Source organism: Mastigoproctus giganteus, chromosome 14 (genome assembly GCF_048544385.1).
Source record: "Mastigoproctus giganteus isolate SK-2022 chromosome 14, ASM4854438v1, whole genome shotgun sequence".
NCBI lineage: Eukaryota > Metazoa > Arthropoda > Arachnida > Uropygi > Thelyphonidae > Mastigoproctus > Mastigoproctus giganteus.
The window spans coordinates 31693106-31711710 of NC_143588.1; the positions used below are offsets into that span (position 1 = coordinate 31693106).

At 36.2% G+C, this 18605-nt stretch overlaps 1 protein-coding gene across 2 annotated transcripts in view; it reads right to left on the reverse strand.

Annotated features, from left to right (window-relative positions):
* Window positions 1-18605, reverse strand: part of Fs(2)Ket (Importin subunit beta Fs(2)Ket) — a 277390-nt gene that overhangs the window by 101661 nt on the left and 157124 nt on the right. For both annotated transcript variants that reach the window (XM_090388864.1, XM_090388863.1), the window contains exons 12-15: window positions 15987-16206; window positions 11989-12136; window positions 9576-9658; window positions 9274-9381 (exon numbers count right to left, since the gene is read on the reverse strand). In XM_090388864.1, coding sequence (XP_090244990.1) covers window positions 9274-9381; window positions 9576-9658; window positions 11989-12136; window positions 15987-16206 — 559 coding nt within the window. The remainder of the gene's footprint in view (window positions 1-9273; window positions 9382-9575; window positions 9659-11988; window positions 12137-15986; window positions 16207-18605) is intronic.

The following is an 18605-nucleotide window of genomic DNA, read 5'->3' on the forward strand; positions in this document are numbered from 1 at the left end:
AAAAAAACCCATTTCACCCCTCTGTTCATTCCAAATACCTGTCCAGTTCAGTCTTAAATTTATTTAAGCTATCAACTTCCACAACAAAAGATGGATGTCTGTTCCACCAATCAACTACCCACTGGCTAAAGGCAAACTTCTGCACAGCTATCCTATAACTGGCTTTCCTCAATTTGAATTTATGCCCTCTCAGGTGATTATTCTGAGCAAGAGGAAGAATCCCATCAGCATTGAGCATGCTCAATCCATTCAAGGCTTTATACACCCCAATCAGGTCACCTCGCAGGTGTCTAGTCTCCAGACACTGTAACCTGCAAAGCTTAAGCCTTTCTTCATAAGAGCAACCCTTCATTCCATTCACTAATCTTGTTGCCCTTCTCTGTGCTCGTTCCAGCAGCTCTACAACTTTCTTGAAATGAGGCCTCCAGACCTGTATACCGTACTCAAGGTATGGCCTGACCATTGCCTTATATAAGGGGATAATGACCTCCTTATCCCAACTAGAAAAATTCCTGTATATCATTGACAAGACACCATGAGCTACTCTTGCAGACCGTCTGCACTGTTCAAAAAACTTCATATCTGCCCGCACAATTACCCCCAGGTCCTTTTCATTTTCTACCAGTGTCAGTGTAGTACGACACAGTTGATATGTTACTCTGGGTTTCTTCTTCTTCTTCTTTGGTCCTTAGCTGGCAGCTGGGGGAGGCGGTTGGCCACGCAACCAGTATGCTGCTGTAGGTGCCGCAGGGTTTCGGACTTGCTCTGTGATGTTCTTCCATACCTTACGATCCATGGCTTCAGTCCTGGCCTGGTTAAGGTCGAGACGTCGGCTCTTCAAGTCATCTTCCACTTGCTTGGCCCACGTTTTCCTAGGCGCGGTCCATTGGATGCTCCATTGGGTGGGTCGTTGTCTCCAAAGGAGTGTGGATGGTATTCTGTTCGTGCCCATTCTACATACGTGGCCAAACCATCTGAGCCTTCGCTTCTGGATTTGGTCGGCAATGGTTGGTTGCTGTTGGCATCTGGCGCGGATGGTATCATTAGTGATGCGGTCGCGAAGAGAGATGCCCAAGACCTGCCGCAGGCATCGCATTTGGAATACCTCAAGTTTGTTCAAATCTAACTTGAGACAAATCCATGTTTCCGATCCTTTGTGACCACATCATAGTGTCCAATCAAATTGGTCAGGCAAGACTTCCCCCTAACAAAACCCATGCTGTGTCCGAGCTATAACTGAAGTCTTGTCTAGATGATTCTGCAGTGCTTCTTCAACCACTGCCTCCATTAATTTCCCTGAAACAGAAGTTAAACTAACAGGTCTATAATTACTTGTCACCCTTTGATCCTCCTTTGTGAATTGGGGTCACATTTGCACATCTGCAGTCCACGGGTACCTCCCCTGTCCAAGGAAGCTCTCACAACCATGTCTAAGGGCTTGCTCACTTCCTTTGCTGCCTCCTTCAATACAACTGGATAGATCCCATCCACCCCGGGTGCCTTTTTTATGTTTATCTTCAACAATTTCTTCTCCACTTTCCTCTCAGTTATTACAAAATCATCTAGCTCACTGCCAGAGTTTAATTCACCTCTGGCATCCCCCACCCCCCCCTGAATAACTCCCTGAATGTAGATGCAAAATACTCATTTAGTTTGTTAGCCACCTGAGCAGGATCATCAACAGTTGAACCATCAATATCCAGTGGACCAATCTGATTCATCCCTTTCCTTCTAGAGTTTATACAGGTAAAGAACTCTTTGCTGTTTTGCTTTGCATCCTTTGCCAAAGATTTCTCATAATCTGCCTTTGCCTGCCTAATCTCCTTTGTGACTTGGTTACAGACCAGCTTATATCTATCAGAGGCTTCCATGTCACTCATTAATTTATATGTATCCCATGCATTTTTCTTCTCTGCCACATGTCTCATTAGTTCATCTGACATCCATTTAGGCCTAAACCTTCTTGAACATTATTTCTTAGTTGGTATGTAAAGCCTAGTAGCTTCCAAGATTAATTCTTTGAATGCCCCCACCCCATTTTGAATTTGCTGTTGGTAACATCATCAGTTGGTCCACCATATACAATTTAAATACTGTCTCAGACCACCGTAGTCACCTTCATGAAAGCAAAAACCCATCCCTTTACCCCTGATGTAGTTACCTCCAAGTAAATCCCACTTTAGCACACTGATCACTGCCATCTAGTGGTTCCTTTATCTGCAGATTCTTAATGCATGAAGAATCACTACTGATAATCAGATCAAGAGTATCACTCCCTCTAATTGCCTCCCGAACATGCTGATGTAGAAAACAATCATCCAATAAATCCACAAAAGCCTTGCTAGTGTGTGAGTGACCAACCCACAAACTGCAGTCAATAACATGTTTGACAGGTACAAAAAACATTTCAAACAAAAGGGCTGTTTCATAAATTTCCAATGTTTCTAAACCTATATTTCTATAAAAAAAAAAAATCCAGCTTTCAAAAAAAAAACACTTAAAAGTAAGTTACCAATGGTATCCAAAATATTAAATTCTTCGGCACCATATATGGTGCAATAAAATTAGGGAGATAGTAGTTTGCCATAGAAAGACTGAATTAACTTCACAAGCAATAAATAAATTTACAGAGATCGGGTACGTAGTTATCTATCTAGTACTCAGGGGTAGGCCATCCCGAAAATGCAAGGGGCACCTGAAAAACAAACTTACATGCACATACAAAGAATATTTTAAAGGGGGTGCAAAATTTCAATTGTGACCCGAGCACCACATACCCTAGGAAAGTCCCTGCTAGTACTGAATGGAAATTAAATGATTTCATAATAAATGAAAGAAACACGAAACAGAAACTGCTACAGCTAAAAGTGAACAAAACACTTGGAGCTGATGAAATCCATTTAAATTAAAATAAGTTGCAAAAGAGGTAATAAACCATTAGCCATAACAATGAATGCATTCTTAGATTAAGATGAAGTCTGTGAAGATTTTATCAATCTCCAGCTTGTAGATATGCTTATATATATCCTCTTTACAAGGGTGAAGCATGTAACTTCAGACCTTAAGTTTAACCCCAGGAGTTGGTGCTCCAATCATCATATTAGTTAGGCATCCTTACTGTTTTTAATATTTATTAACAATACTAACGTAGGTAATTCAAGTGTGAAGCTCAAGTTTTCTGATAATAGAAAGGTGGTTAATAACCTTAATCATGATAATACTTCAATAAGATCTAGATAAACAACACAGATGGGTTGAAAAGTGACAAATGCAGGTTAACATTGATAAATAAAAAGCAACAAATTTGGGTGGCACACACTGAAACCTATGGGTAACTGTATCGTCACATGCGCTTCCCCAAAAGAACAAACAGGCTGCTGCTGGAACAGTTAGCATTAGCATAGGCATACAATGCATGAATGCAAGCTTATGCAGTATCAGCCAAACCCCCCACTCCCATTTCACCCCTCCATTTGTTCCAAATGCCTGTCCAGCTCAGCCTTAAATTTATTTAGGCTATCAACTTCCTCAACAAAAGATCATCAGTTTATCCCACAATACAGAATTTAAAAACTGTCTGAGACCTCTGTAGTCACCGTTACGAAATCAAAAGCCCTTCCCTTTAGCCTTGATGGTAGTTAATTAAGTAATTCCCATATCAGTACATTGTGATCACTGCCACCCAGTGGTTCGTTTATCTGCATATTCTTAATGCAAGAATAATCACTGCTGATAATCAGATCAAGAGTATTACCTCTGGTTGCCTCTCGAACATGCTGCTGTAGAAAACAGTCATCCAATAAATCCAAAAAAGTCTTGCTAGTGTGCAAGTGACCAACCCACAAGTTCCAGTCAATATCTGAAAAGTTAAAATCCCCATTATAAGACATTCTGATTTACTGGCCCACCATTTCTCTGTACAATTGCTCATTATACTCATCAGATTCATTAGGCCTATAACACACACCTACTCTGATTTTTCCTTTCCCAGTGCTTATGTCACACCAAACAGACTCAACATGCATTGTCCACCAACATCAATTGGATGCACTTCCTTAGATTGTGTTTCTTAACTAACAACATAACCCCTCCTCCCTTCTTGTCTATCCTTTCTGTACATATTGTACTCTCGAAATTCCAATTCTGCACTGCTTATATCTGTGTGACACCACATCTCTGATATCCCAACAATATCTGCCTTTAATGTTTTGTCTAGCACTTCAAGCTCATGAAGTTTATTAACTATACTACTAGCATTGGTGTACATGCAAGTATACATGCACCTGTTTCTACTCTTAGTTACCCTAAAACACAGCCCATGTATTTATTTTACTGGCTGGAAATCTCCATTGCCTTGCTTTCCATGCTGCTGCTGTTCATTCCAATAGAAGCAGTGCAAAAATCACTTTTGTCCCTGCCTGCAGCCCTGTTAACCTTTTAGCCTGTGTATATCCCCCCCCCAGTTACCAGTTTTCTGACCCACCTAACACTGCCTCGGTAGCATCAGCAAATATTCTTGCACCCTTTCTATTTAAGTGTACCCCATCCTTGTAGAAGTAGTCTCTCCTGTCAACAAGCACAGATCAGGCTGAAAAAAATTCTACCCCTCGAGCCTTGCACAATATCTCCAGGGCCGAATTGATCGACAATGCTCTCATCATATACTCCCTCCTATCGTGTCTGAGCAGAATTGCAGACACTTTCACATTCAACCCTAACTCGCGACTTTTTTCAACATTGATCTGTACTTGTTGAGTAAATCTGCAAATCTCTTACTCTTAATGTCATTAGTCCCACAGTGTATAACAATATCACCTTTTGTGCCCTTAAAAGATTATATCTGCTCTACAGCGTCATCAATTTTTGCCCCACGGTAGACATACCCTGGTCCTGTTCCACCTATCCTTCTTGCATAGTATATTCCCCATCTTCCTGAGAATAGTGTCAACAACAATAACTAGTTCCTTTGGGACCAGCGCATTCTGCCATGGAGATTACCTCTGTGTTGCCTGATGCACAGGAGTCAGTTTTGCCGTTGAGCTGGGCAGCCGAGATCTTGATGGACCCTTCATATTAATTTCCTCAAGGGCATTTACCCTACACCTCAAGCTCTCATAGACTCCATCAGAATGTTGAGTTGGTGCCTAATTTCTTGACACTCTAGGCAGTTTATAGGTTCTGTCACTGATATACAGGAATTCTGCCATCAGGGACAAAGAGGTGATTATCCCACTGTATAAGGCAAATGGATATGCCACAGTGGTAATATACTGTATAGGGTACAGAAGGCATATTCTAAGAAGGATCTGTTGGAATGGGTGCAGATAAGAGCAACAAGATTAGTTGGGATCACAAAGGGTAATGGCAATATGATGTCAATCTCTGGAAACTGGCATTTTCCACCTTATTTACTCAAGAGTTCTTAAGTCAAAAATTTTCTTAGAAAAGTCATAATAGTCCAAGTCACTGTGATGTGACTTGGAATTGCAACATTTTACATGATAACCAGCTTGTCTTTTCCTCTCTGACCAGTTTCACTAACAACACCAAACTGGACCTTCCCCACTTTGTTTCTTTCCACAACTCTTTTGCTGCTTCACCGTCAAAAAACATTTTTTAACAACCTTTACAATCAGCACAAGCTGGAGGAAGATTATGTTCTGATAAATGGTGCTAATAAGCATTCACCAACCATATAGCACTGAATGCTTATTAGCATCATTTATCATAGATATATGGTTTCAAAGTCAAAATGACACTATCATCTTCACTTTGAAAGCATACATTTCTGTATTTATTTCAACACTGCATTTTTTATACTTATTTGTTATTAAATGTTACAATATATGGAAAATTTTGGGAATGTCTTCTTGAAGACTACAGTATATTTCTCTGACACCTTACTAAAGGACACATAAATCAAATGAAACATTAGCAACCAAATTGCTAAAAAGTAATAATAAAGATGTGTTGCAGTTGGAAATGATCAATTTGAAGGGTTTTGCTCTGATGGGGAAGAAAGAAAAATTTAACACTGATTTCTACCAATTTTGGGTAAAAAATATCAAACATAAGACATAAATAAATAAAAATGTGAACTCAAGTGTGCACACTATTCGGTTCAACATGTGAATCAACAGTTTTGAAATCTGTTCCAAATGGTGCACCAACTGACTCCAGATTCTGGGGAAATTACTTTGGAAAAAAAAAAAAAAAAAAAACTGCCATTTTTGTCAATTAAAGCATATACTGACATTATAATTATAAATATTGTATCTTAAATATTATGCATAATAATTAATAAACAAATGAGTTTTAAAATACTATCTATTTGATGCTTATTAATTTTATAAAAAATAAGAAATTGAACAGTGAGTAAATTTGTTTGATATGAACTATAGTATACCTTCATTAATTTCATATTGGATTATCCAAATTGATGTATTTCAAAGTTATTACCATTTCCCAATTATACAGAGATTTATAAGCATTTTTTGTATGGATTATTCGAAGTACAATATGCGGCAATAAGGTTCCTAGACTGCAATAAAAAGAACACATGAAGGAGCTCAAAAACACTTATTTTTATTCAAAGTTTTCACCATCTGATTCAATGCAATTATTGTACACCATTCTAAAAGTTTGTGAAAAGTCAGCAAAGGTATGCAAAGAGATGATGATGCTCTGCAGTTACATCCTCCAAATAATGCATCTTTCATTTGAGGGCAGTTTACACTCTAGGAAAGAGGAAGAATTCCACTGATAGATAGGGAGAGTAGGGTGGGAAGTTGATCCACCGTACTCTTCCTATCTATGCCATGTTTCATCAGAAATGTCTTCACAACAGGTGCAAGACAGGTGGGGGCATTGTTGTGCAACAAGAACCAGCTGCCTTACTCTCAAGATTGCAATGCACTTCAATAGTCTTTGAAGCACCTGTATGTAGAATGTGGCATCAACTCTCCTCACTTCAAGTACAAATTCCTTGTGAATCAATCATTCACTCACTCACTCACACACACACACACACACACACACACACACACACACACACACACACACACTGTTTATCAAAAAACACAATCAGCATCATCTTGATCTTGGACTTCTGTAAATGAAACTTTTTGAGCCTTAGTGAGGATTTTGTAGTCTACTGTATACTCTGACTTTATCTTTGAAGACTCATCTTCAGTGACAATACAGTCAAGGAAATTAGGATTGTCTTTGCAAATATGGATGAAGTCTTTGCATGATACTCTTTGTTCCCTCTGATCATCCATGAGGCTGTGCAGGACAAATTTTGCACAGGTCTTCCCTTTTCCCCAAATCTTCGTGCAGAATTTGACAAATCACCTTATTTGCATCAACTCATCAGCCATCAATCTTTTGCCATAATTTCCTGAACTTTTGTAACTTTATCCTTATTTCAAGAGGTTGATGGATGCCCACTTCTTGGGTCATCGCAGACATCCTCACATCCATCTTTGAACCATTTATACCATTCAAACAAATTGGTAGGACTTTAAGTTGATCACCATACACATTTTTTAACACTTCATACATTTCTGTTCTAGATTTTCCCAGTTGAAGCAAATTTTGATATTCATTCGTTTGTCCCATTGCAAAATCCTGATACAAAATGTAAATGCTATTAACGAAACTAGTTGTTACTTGCAACCAGTCAGTCTACTGGTCAATCTATGTACCACCATCCCTTGGAGAAAGTTTTAACTACAACTTGTCACTTTCATTTATTTTTAATCTCACCAAATGACTCCAGGAACTTTATCTCCACACCTTTTACATCTACTATGAAATTCAAAATCTGAATTGGGTCCTGCAACTTGTGAATAGCTTGTCTAATTCAAAAATGCTGCCAAAACCCCATAGGCAAATGCTATATACAAAAAAATTACAGTATACTGCACACAGTACATGGCATCTTTAAATTTTACATTTCTATTCACTTCCACAAAAAAAGGAGAGGGGGGGGCAAATAATGATCATTAATTAATGATACAAAATGTGTTATTTCCCGATGCACAGAGAGATAATCAAAGTGCTTTCAAGAAAAAGAAATTTTGCATTGGAGGATTTAAAAAAAATTAATAATTCTTGAATTCGCAATGACAGTGAATTTGTTTTTGCTGCCATAATTGTCCTGCTGCTTAATGTATAAGCTGGGTATTAAAACAAGCAATGTGTTATTTATTATGTATAACTGTACACATCTTCTAAAGAAAAAATGTGTGGGGGAGCAGCGTGTGGACAGAATTTAAAAATATACATTTGATTACAATTGTGAAATCTTAAATTGGCTGCGTGGAATTAAATATTTTTTGTGGGCACAAATTAAGTCATTATTTAAGTAAAAGATTAACTTTGAAGTGCTGCAGGAGCTTTCCCTCCTTTCTTTTCAAATATTACTCTGCCAACTTGGATCAAAAGACAAAGGATATAAAAACATCTACATTCAAATTCAACAGTTCAAATGTGCTGAAAACGTGCCATTTTATTTATTTTTGTCCGCTATATTAGTATATGCAGTAGTCTTGTGTAATAATTTTCTTCCTTGAAGCTTTCATTGTTAAATTCTTTCCATAAATGAAGATTTATTTACGTTAAGTGCACATACACATTTAATTCCATGACAACCGTAATAATCAGGCATATTTTTTCAGATGTACTGAAACATTGGGCATTTTCCATCTACTACTTTCAACTATTCTGAAATAACAGCAAGCTGGTCACTGACTCACATAACAAGAACACTGTCCTTAGTTACAAAGAAATTTACTGAAAGCAATAATGGGAAGGGGGGGGGGGGTCTCCACATTTGGCTGGACTATAAACAGCAAATAATAATCCCAAATACACTCTCTCAGCTGTACACGATTACACATAATAAACAGCAGTGCACTTATTTTTCATAAGGCAAAAATGAAACTGAAAATTAATCTTGTAACACCATTTGAAAAATTAATAAATTTCTCCAACACACAACTGTTATTTTTCACATTAACTAAACACATGGATTAAAAAAAAACAAAAAAAAAAAAAAAAAAAAACACACAATAATAAAAAATGTGTGCGCACGCACCTGCCTACCTTTTCCAGTACATGAGTGTGTATATATACACACACTCATGCACTGGAAAGGTAAGTATAACGAAGTGTAGTGGCAAATAAGTTAAATAGAAGAATTATTTATTGATTTTTAGTTTTCAGCTATAAATATAAATAAAATATCTGTGAAAATAGGTTAGTCCTTACCCCTAAATTTTCCATTAGCATAGCCATAATCTCATCACAGTAAGGAAGGACTTTTGAACCAAGGGCACGGCATATATCACCAGTTAATCCTACTGCTGCACTACAGACCTAAAATATAAAATTATTAGCTGGTTATACAGTTTGACATCATGCAGTTAATGAATACTTGAATTTGAGACCAACCATTACTCAATGCAGTGTTTCCTCTTCAATTCAAGTAATAATATCAAATTGTGTATAGGAAGACAGTTTTTAACCTATGGCAACACACTAAAGATACTAATTTATTCATTTGCACATACCTGGTATTCTGCAAAATTCTTTAATCCTAATGCTAAAAAAGGTCGAAATGCTTCCATGTATTTCAGGAACTTTTCCCCAAGAACTACGATAAACAAAAGCATCAAAGAAAAAAAAATGTTTCAGCAGATTTTTATAATGCAATAATTATTTAAGTAATTTACTGACTATATGAATTCTATTACAGACTTAATTACTCCTGGCCAGTGCAGAAAAAAAGCCTAGAGCTTCCCTACACCATATCACTGATATCAATCATTTACAAGCACACAAATCTATGTTCCTGGAGAACAAGATCATTCTTCATAAGGGGTTACTGAACAAATAAGACTTTCAAGTAGTCCACAATTTAAAAGCTGTGGTACAATTAAGTGTTGCTCACCACAAACTTGTGCAGATACTATCTAAGCAGTTCACAAGTCCAATAAAATCAATAGTAACATGGAAGTAAATATTTCAAGTAAATTATTTTTGTTGGTGAAGGGTGTTTATCATTAAAAGTATTGCAAAGTTCATGTCTATGCAGTTCTGCTGATAAATTTTAATTTCAAAAAACTATTTGTTGCTTATCTACAGTGTTCAAATGGGCAGTGTCACTCACTGGACAGACAAAAGATTTTAAGAAGAATTAATGTACATATCATTCCTCATTTTCACACATTACAAAATTTTGTAAATTAAATGCAATTTAAATTAAAGATCTGCAATGCACAGGTACAAACAAACACACACACAAACACACACACACACACACACACACACACACACACACACACACACACACACACACACACACACACACACACTAAAAAAACATCACTTTAAACACCAGAATGATTTTTTTCATTTAAAGAGATTCATCATCATAATCTTAAGTTACCAAACAGTTGTTCATGGTGACATTTATACTATAAGCAATTCTATATACTGTTTTTGGGGTTTCCTTAATGATTGTATAGCACTTTATATTAAACTAGAAACTCCATCCCTTCAAAGTTTACTCTTGACAGACAAACTCTGATGGTCATCCAAGCAACATAGCAAAAATGCAGTAGAAGCACTTTATAGCAACCCCCCCCCACCAACAAAAATGAGAAAAACAGTCATTATACTATTAGTTCATAAAATCAGCAAAAGAACAAAGCACTTAATGTAATTCTACCTCTACTAATACAATACGGTATAATCTAATTCATAATACATACTACAGCATTAAGCAAGAAATTAAAGATTGAACATTTTAATTGATTGTACAGTGTAGTACGATTAATTTGTAAATTATGTACATCCCCCCCCCCCCCATACTCAGTCCTTGTACATTTACACTTGTACAAGGACTGAGTATGGGGGGGGGGGACGTGAATTTGGTCAAAGTAATGTCCAGGGACCCACGTTTGGTAAGAGTTGCGCAACCTGGAGTGCCCGAGCACTACTATATTTCCCTTCTTCCAATTACTTTTTCCTCTTCTTAAACACTAACATCATATCTTGTGTGCGATTAGGCTGGCCAAAAGCAATATTCGAGATACTATTTTTCTGCTATTGCTCCTTTTTTCTTCTACAACCAAGCCTAGTCTTTTCAACGCTACTTTGTTCTTGATTTCTCCCCTCTGCTGTGCCATTTGTCTCATTTGTTTAATTGCAGTCTTCCCCACCACACAGGTAAGGTTCACATTCACCAAACTAACACCTCTCCCCCCATACTCAGGGTGCTTCTTTGGTCTCCATCACAGTCTTGTTGTGTTCGCTTCCCTCACCATCTCCTGCCAGGCTCGCCAGTAAGTTGTCATATCGTGACTACTTACTGGCAAGCCTGTAAGTAGTGTTGTCTGTAAGCAGACAACAAAGCGATGCACGCTCGCTTTGTTGTCTGCTGCATATACATCGTAACAGAAACAGAGGTCTTGGTTATTGCTGTGATTCCTTTGGTTTTGGCTGCTGGCCCTTGGTGGTGTATTTAAAATCTTTTAAATACTTTTAAATACAATGGTATTTAATGACGTAGGTCATTAAATACCATTTATATATTTTCAGTTAATTTTATTTAAATTATGTAATTTGCTTTTATTTTTCATGCACTTTAATTTTTCCATTGTAGCTATATATATACATACATATATCAGAATAATGAAGCAGTTAAGAAAAATAGTAAAAAAATATAATACGAAAATTAAAGAAAATAAATGTTTTTCTGCTACAATTTAGTCTTGTTACCTATTCTTCTCCCTCCCTGTTTATCATTCGTTATTGTTTAATTTATTATTTTCGCTCAAGAGTTTTGCCATCAAAACTAATGCCATACTACTGGCATTAGTTTTGATTTAATATCAGTTATATATATATATATATATAGTTATATACTAGCTCTGTAGAGGATGGGGAATCTACTACAAAAAAAAAAAAAAAAAAACTCACCTTCAACTAACATTGATACTGCCATAAGGGCATCTTCCTGCACTCCACCTGATTTACAACTGCTTGAATTGAACATCTGGAGCAGTGCAGACATAATAGCATCAGATATTTTTGGTGCATCTTCAGGAGTCATCTTTCTTAAGACACTCTAGAAAGGAAAAAAAAAAAGCACAATTTAACTTGTACATGTCTTTGTTCACATTAATTTGTCTATCATGATTCATGACAGGATGCATCACATATTAACTTGGTGGTCAAACAAGTGCGTTAAATATGAAGAAATAAAGCATTTGTTAAAACTATCACTATTTAAACTTTATATACAGGAACATTTTTATCAAGATGGCTTATAATCTATACAGAAATTGTGCAATTTTTGGTAACTCCAACCATGTTGTTTAATAAAAAAATATAAAATAAAACTCTGCATGAGTGCAGAGGGGCATGAGGGAACCACTACTCATATTGCATAAGTTTCACAGCTCTTGACAACTAATATCACGGAAAGCTTCCAAGTGTAGAACTGAAGTTTATAATGCCCATAAGTTGATCTATAATAGCACCATAGAAAAGGTTAGGCCAGCGAAGCTGATAATAAGAAATCTCTATCTAAGAGTGCAAAAAGAAACGACAAGGAGTTTTTTCAAATGAAAATAATGTGTTTATACTCTGGGATGACCCAAAGTTCATGAGATAAAGAATCAAGATCACTATTTAGAACTCGCATGGACTTAAACAATTGCAAACTACCCTTGTAATGTACCCTTAAAATTCAACCACTTGACCAAAGTAGCCAAAGGTGAATATCAATCATATTGGACCATTGCATGCACAACAGATGCAGTAAGTCTTAAACTTAAACAACCCAGCTGATGCTGAAGATGAACTGAACAAATACTGCATTGATACTTACAGACAAAAGACCCTTTGCGGTGAGGAGAAACAGTATGAGTGAAGCTGGGCAGCATGAAATTAGTGACAAAATTAAGATTGTTTATTAGAAAAATGTTCCAGTCTAAAGATGAGTAATGTGCCAGAAGCTGATTGCAAACACACCAGCAGATGAGGAAATGATGATTGCATATACAGCAGCAAATGAGGAAAAAACAATAAAGACCATATGCAGCTGCATAGTGGTTCCTTGAGCTGGATATTCTCCGGCAGACAGAGTTCACCATGCCAGAAGACATTTCCAGAGATCCAGAGCAAATTGGCCACTAGCAGAGGTTGCTAGAAGGGAAACACTGAGTTTTAACAAACCAATATATACAAGCCTTATAAGGCAGAAAAAAAAGACTCATGGCAAATGTTTGTTGCTGCCATGGGTAATGCCGACTCTTGGGGTGTGGTTTACTGTACCGTTACCATAAACTTGAGAAAAGATGTGATAAAAGCCACAAACACTTATGAGGAAATCTAGTGAGTGAGGTGTCAAGAGTGAACTATCAAGATTAACTGAGGGACTCACTGAACCCTGGAGAGATTCCTATGGACTTGCAAAGTGCCAATGCATAAAGGTGGTTCCATGAACCAGTGTGGGAGCTAGTAGTGACTTCATTGGGAGAAAATCATGAAGGTGATGATTAAGAGTACTGTTCCATACGGTTCACTCAGCACTTGTTCGTTATAGCACTCTATTTCCCTGGCATGGTGCCATTCACTTCCAATGCCTTGGGAGAAGTTATCCATTAACAGGTGTTTGGGTGTCTGAGAAGCCCTGTCAACAAAAAACTTTAATACTGGCTTTATATCCTCTACATACACTTTAAATGTTCCCACCCAGCAGTGTGATGAGAAAGGAAACACCAGCTCAGTGGAATCTCACTTTCACTTAACTAAATCAAGCTAAGTGAAAGTTACTGAAGCATTGTTTACTGAAGATTTTTCAATGAATTGTAATTCAATGGATGCCTTCAAAAGTGTTCCTTGATTTTGCTATTAAAACCTGAATTTTAACCAATAATATAATCAATGAGAAATATTGAACTGCCACCCAAACTTGAAATACTGCAAAGTATTTTATATTTATGACAAAGAGAGATACTTTGAAGTTGTGTGTTTGTCCCAAAGATGCCATGAGTAATTTACATGTTAATTTTCTATAGCTGTTTGTATTTGCAGAAGTTTCCTGTGTCCATGGCTATAAAATGCTACAGTTATCATACAATATTTCTTGCAAACATTACAAAAATATAAGCTTTATATCCTCTACATACACTTTAAATGTTCCCACCCAGCAGTGTGATGAGAAAGGGAACACAAGCTCAGTGGAATCTCACTTTCACTTAACTAAATCAAGCTAAGTGAAAGTTACTGAAGCATTGTCTATAAAGCTTCCCTTTAGGGACTGACTTCTTTTCAGAATGACTTTTTCTCAATTGGCAACTTTGGATTAGACCTGGAATTCACCATTTTGATCTTGAAACAAGTGAATGATACAAGAGTGCAAATCTCAAGTCATTTCCTCCAAAGAAAGCAAGGATATAAACATCTGTTGGAAAAGTGATGCATGCTGTCATGTTCTGGAACCCTGTGACCAGTTGGCACTGTTCAACAACCCCACAACAATGCCCCAGCTGCCACACAGATGGCAAGCTAATGTGACTTTGAAATTTTGCTATATCCATTATAATTCTCCTGATCAAACCCCTTCAAGATTAGTTTTGTCCTTTCTGTTGTCATCATCAGGAAAATGCTAGCTATGTTGAAAGGAGTTAGTCCTTTTTTGCATAGCTAGCATTTTACTGATGACACTGATTTCTTAAAATGTTATGGGTGAAAAGAAACTGGTTGTTCTAAAAAAAGGGTCTTGTAAAGTATACCCATTAAAGGCAGCAGTGTTTCTTCTCAGATGATGGCTATTAAAAAAAAAAAAAAGGACTCTGGATGGATCTGGATCTCTACTGAGCTATCTTTGTATATAGCCCATGAAAAGTAGTACTCCAAGTGACACAGTCATTTGCAGTACTGTTTATTCACAATTTTCATGTTAGTATACATAAAAAGTGCTGTAGGATGCATTCAACGTGATCACCAACACTAAGCATGAACTGCTACATTGAAAAAGAAAAAAAGAAAGGTCCACTCTTTCAATTATCTTGCTATATATAACAATGTTTACATTCCATAAACAGCATGCCCAAGATCGTACACTGAAGAACTGGTGGTGTCTTGCAGCATGTATTACAATGGGCAGAAGAATAAATAGTAATGGCACCCATTATGATTACACAAGTCATGCTTTGTACAGCCCATATGAACACTGATCTAAAGGCAATATCATAAGACAAACAATGCATGTATGATATATTTTTCAAGAAAATTTTTAGCACCTAAAAATAAGACTCAAAATTCCATGCTGCAAGTCATTTTGTAATATCTTTTATATTATATTTTAACTTTTATAGCAAGTTATAAAATTCAGCTAAGGCCACATTGTGTTTTGTATTTTGTGCTAATTTGTATGTTGTGCACAATGAAAAATCTTCATGGGATGGAACACTATTCCCTCCTTTTGAAAATAATTAATGGAAGCCCTGACTGAACAGGCTGTAAACAATTCCTCCAGTCTGACAGGACTCAGACCGAGAACTCCCCAAATTGGTGACAAGTAGAAAAAACCACTTACTGTCAAGAGAACTGATTCTAGGTGCTGCTTTTATTTTCTTGTGCTTTTATAATATAATTAATTAAAATTTAGCATTCATCAGAAGATGGAGTGATAATTTTCAGTTGTTAACACATTAACTGTTTATAACTAGATTTTAACGGTTTATTTAAAAAAAATTGTTTTTAAACCAGAAGTTAGTGTGAATCACTGACAAACTAACAATTCTTAGGCTAATAGTTTCCCCAAAAACAAATCAAATTTTTTGAGAGACTGACAAAACAAGACAGATTTTTAATAACAAAATTAAGCCTGACTGAATTTAAAAATAAACACTTACCATAATTAAGCAAAAGGAAATAAATTAATAAATTTCTAAGGAATACTTTACCTGTAATGTAGCACACAAAAGGGACTGAAGGTCATTATATTGAGCTCTGTCTGATGTACTTTGTATGTGACTCTCCAGCGACAAAACATGCTGAAGCCTTTCCAATATTATCATTGTAGTTTTCTGAACCCAACCATAACAGTCACGAGGACTATTTTTTACCAGTTCCATTAATGCTTCATAAGCAGCATTTCTTAAGTTTGCTTGATTGCCATCAGCCCTGCAAAAGGAAATGGAATATGGAAGTACTGTTTCTTATATCATGCAGAAAAAAATAATTTTAAAATATATATCTAATATTTATAAAATAATAAGGAGTTATTATTCTCCTCTTATTAGTTATTACTATTCGTATTATTTTACAAATATTAATATCAACATAGAATGTATTGAGTATTACAGCTCTGATTCTTACTATATAAATCTAATATGAAAACAAATGTATTTCAGTTCAAGCATTTTACTGGAAATTTATCATTCTAATATGCATCTTGATTTTGAGATGCATATTAGAATGATAAATCTGTTGCATGAAGTTTACAGCAATACATAAAAAAATGGCTTAACAAGCTAACTACAATTAATATTAAAACAATTCCTCAAATGTCGACCTTCACAAGCCTATAATTAAATGAAAATATCAATGCAGTACATCCCAGTAAATTTTTTAAAATATTCTTTCCAACCTTGCTAGTCATAAGTACATGTATTATTATGCAAGCACAAAATACCAAATATTTTTCTTTCAGTAATACAAAATAGCATGCATACTCAAACTCCTAGATCTTGTGTAGCCTACAAGCTCTTCTGAATTTGACCCCCCCCCCAATACATGTTCTATCACACCATATTTTGCAAAACACTTTGTATATTTACAAGATATGCCATAATAATACAGCTTTATACATGAGCTGTACATTTAAACAAGTGCTGCATTGTTTATATACCTTCTGGAGAGAGAGCCATATTTTGGAGTATTATTTGCTGTTCGATACTTGTAATCCAAGCAGAACAAGATACATGTATTTCTCTTTTCTAGCACTGCCCCACCACTCATTCACTTAACTTTATACAAAACCACTCTTGACAAGAAAATGCACATGAACCAGTAAACAGTTATGTTACTTTGTGGGGTGAGGAGAGATCCTGTTTGTTTGTTTGTTATTTGGTTTTTAGGAGCATTAGCAACTAAGGCCATATTGCTCCGTGAATATGTGGTGGTCATTCCCTGACCTTTCCACATCCTCTGTATTTGGTGGTGACGAGCTTGAACCCCGGTCTAATCAAGAAGCATGTGCTACGCACTGCTGCTCCTTCCCACCTGGCTACGGAGGCGCCACGGAGAGATCTCAGCGTGTGGAATTAAATTGACATACTACTGTGTGCGTGTGTAAATTAAGTCACTATTTATGGAAATCGTTAACCACAAATCTGTTTCAGGAAATGTTCTGAACTGTTATTTTCAATACTACCTTGCTAAGCCTAAGCAAAAGATATACATAGAAAAAACTTTTGAATTAACCAGTTGAAATATACTGAAAATGCACAACATAACAAAAAAAAAAATAAATAAATAAAAAAATTGAAAATCGGTATTTTATTTTATTTATTTTTTTGTTATGTTTTGCATTATTTTAGTATATAGTTGTGTTTAATACAGTTGGATCAATTATAACGAAATTAATCGTTCCCATGACAAAATTCATTATACAGAAATTTCGTTATAAAGAAATGACCTTTTCAACAATGAAAAATACTGTAAATTCAGAAATATAGTAAAAGATGGGAAATAAGTGGAAATGGTTACATTTTAAAATAATTTATTAATACAGTGGTTTTCAACCTTTTTTTTTAATAACGGCACCCCTAAGTAATTTATTTTATTTTGTGGCACCCTTACTCAATTTTCTGCCTGTTAGATCTGATTTTCTCTCTCTCTCTCTCTCTCTCTCTCTCTCTCTCTCTCTCTCTCTCTCTCTCTCTCTCTGTATATGTGTGTGGTTAACTGGGGCAGCCGTTTATTTGGGGCAAATCTTAAAAAAACAGATAACAATCGAGAAAATAGCCAGGGTTTACTTCGCTTAATTGCAACAAAATGCCGTTTAATTGGGGCAGGAGACCGCACCACTGGAGATTACCCTACGATTGTCTTTGACCGTACCACGTAGTTTGGTCGAATTTCTGGAGGTCACAACCATAAAACAATAAAAACAATTAGCAGTCACCTGTTTATTGGGCTTTTCTGTTAGTGAAATCTATCATAAACGGACAGTAAACTCGATCTTATCGAATTTGCGGTAATACCGGCAGCTGGAATTCTGTGGGTTATGGTAAAATGTGTTTACACTTCCATGAAATCTTCAATCAAATAAAAAAATTAATTTTCAGATCTTCTCTTCATTCCTATTTTTAAAGCTACGTAATTTGTTACTCCGTTCTCACCTGCGCGTGTTGTGTTACTTGCAATTTGCGTGTGCCGTGTTCTTTATTATTGATTGCTTATCTTTTTACTGTTTTAAATTTTAACCCCCACCCACAAATGTCAGTGAACAGAAATGTCAACTAGTTTAGTTAGTATGTACACATTATTACAGTACGTATTAATACTTCCGATTATCA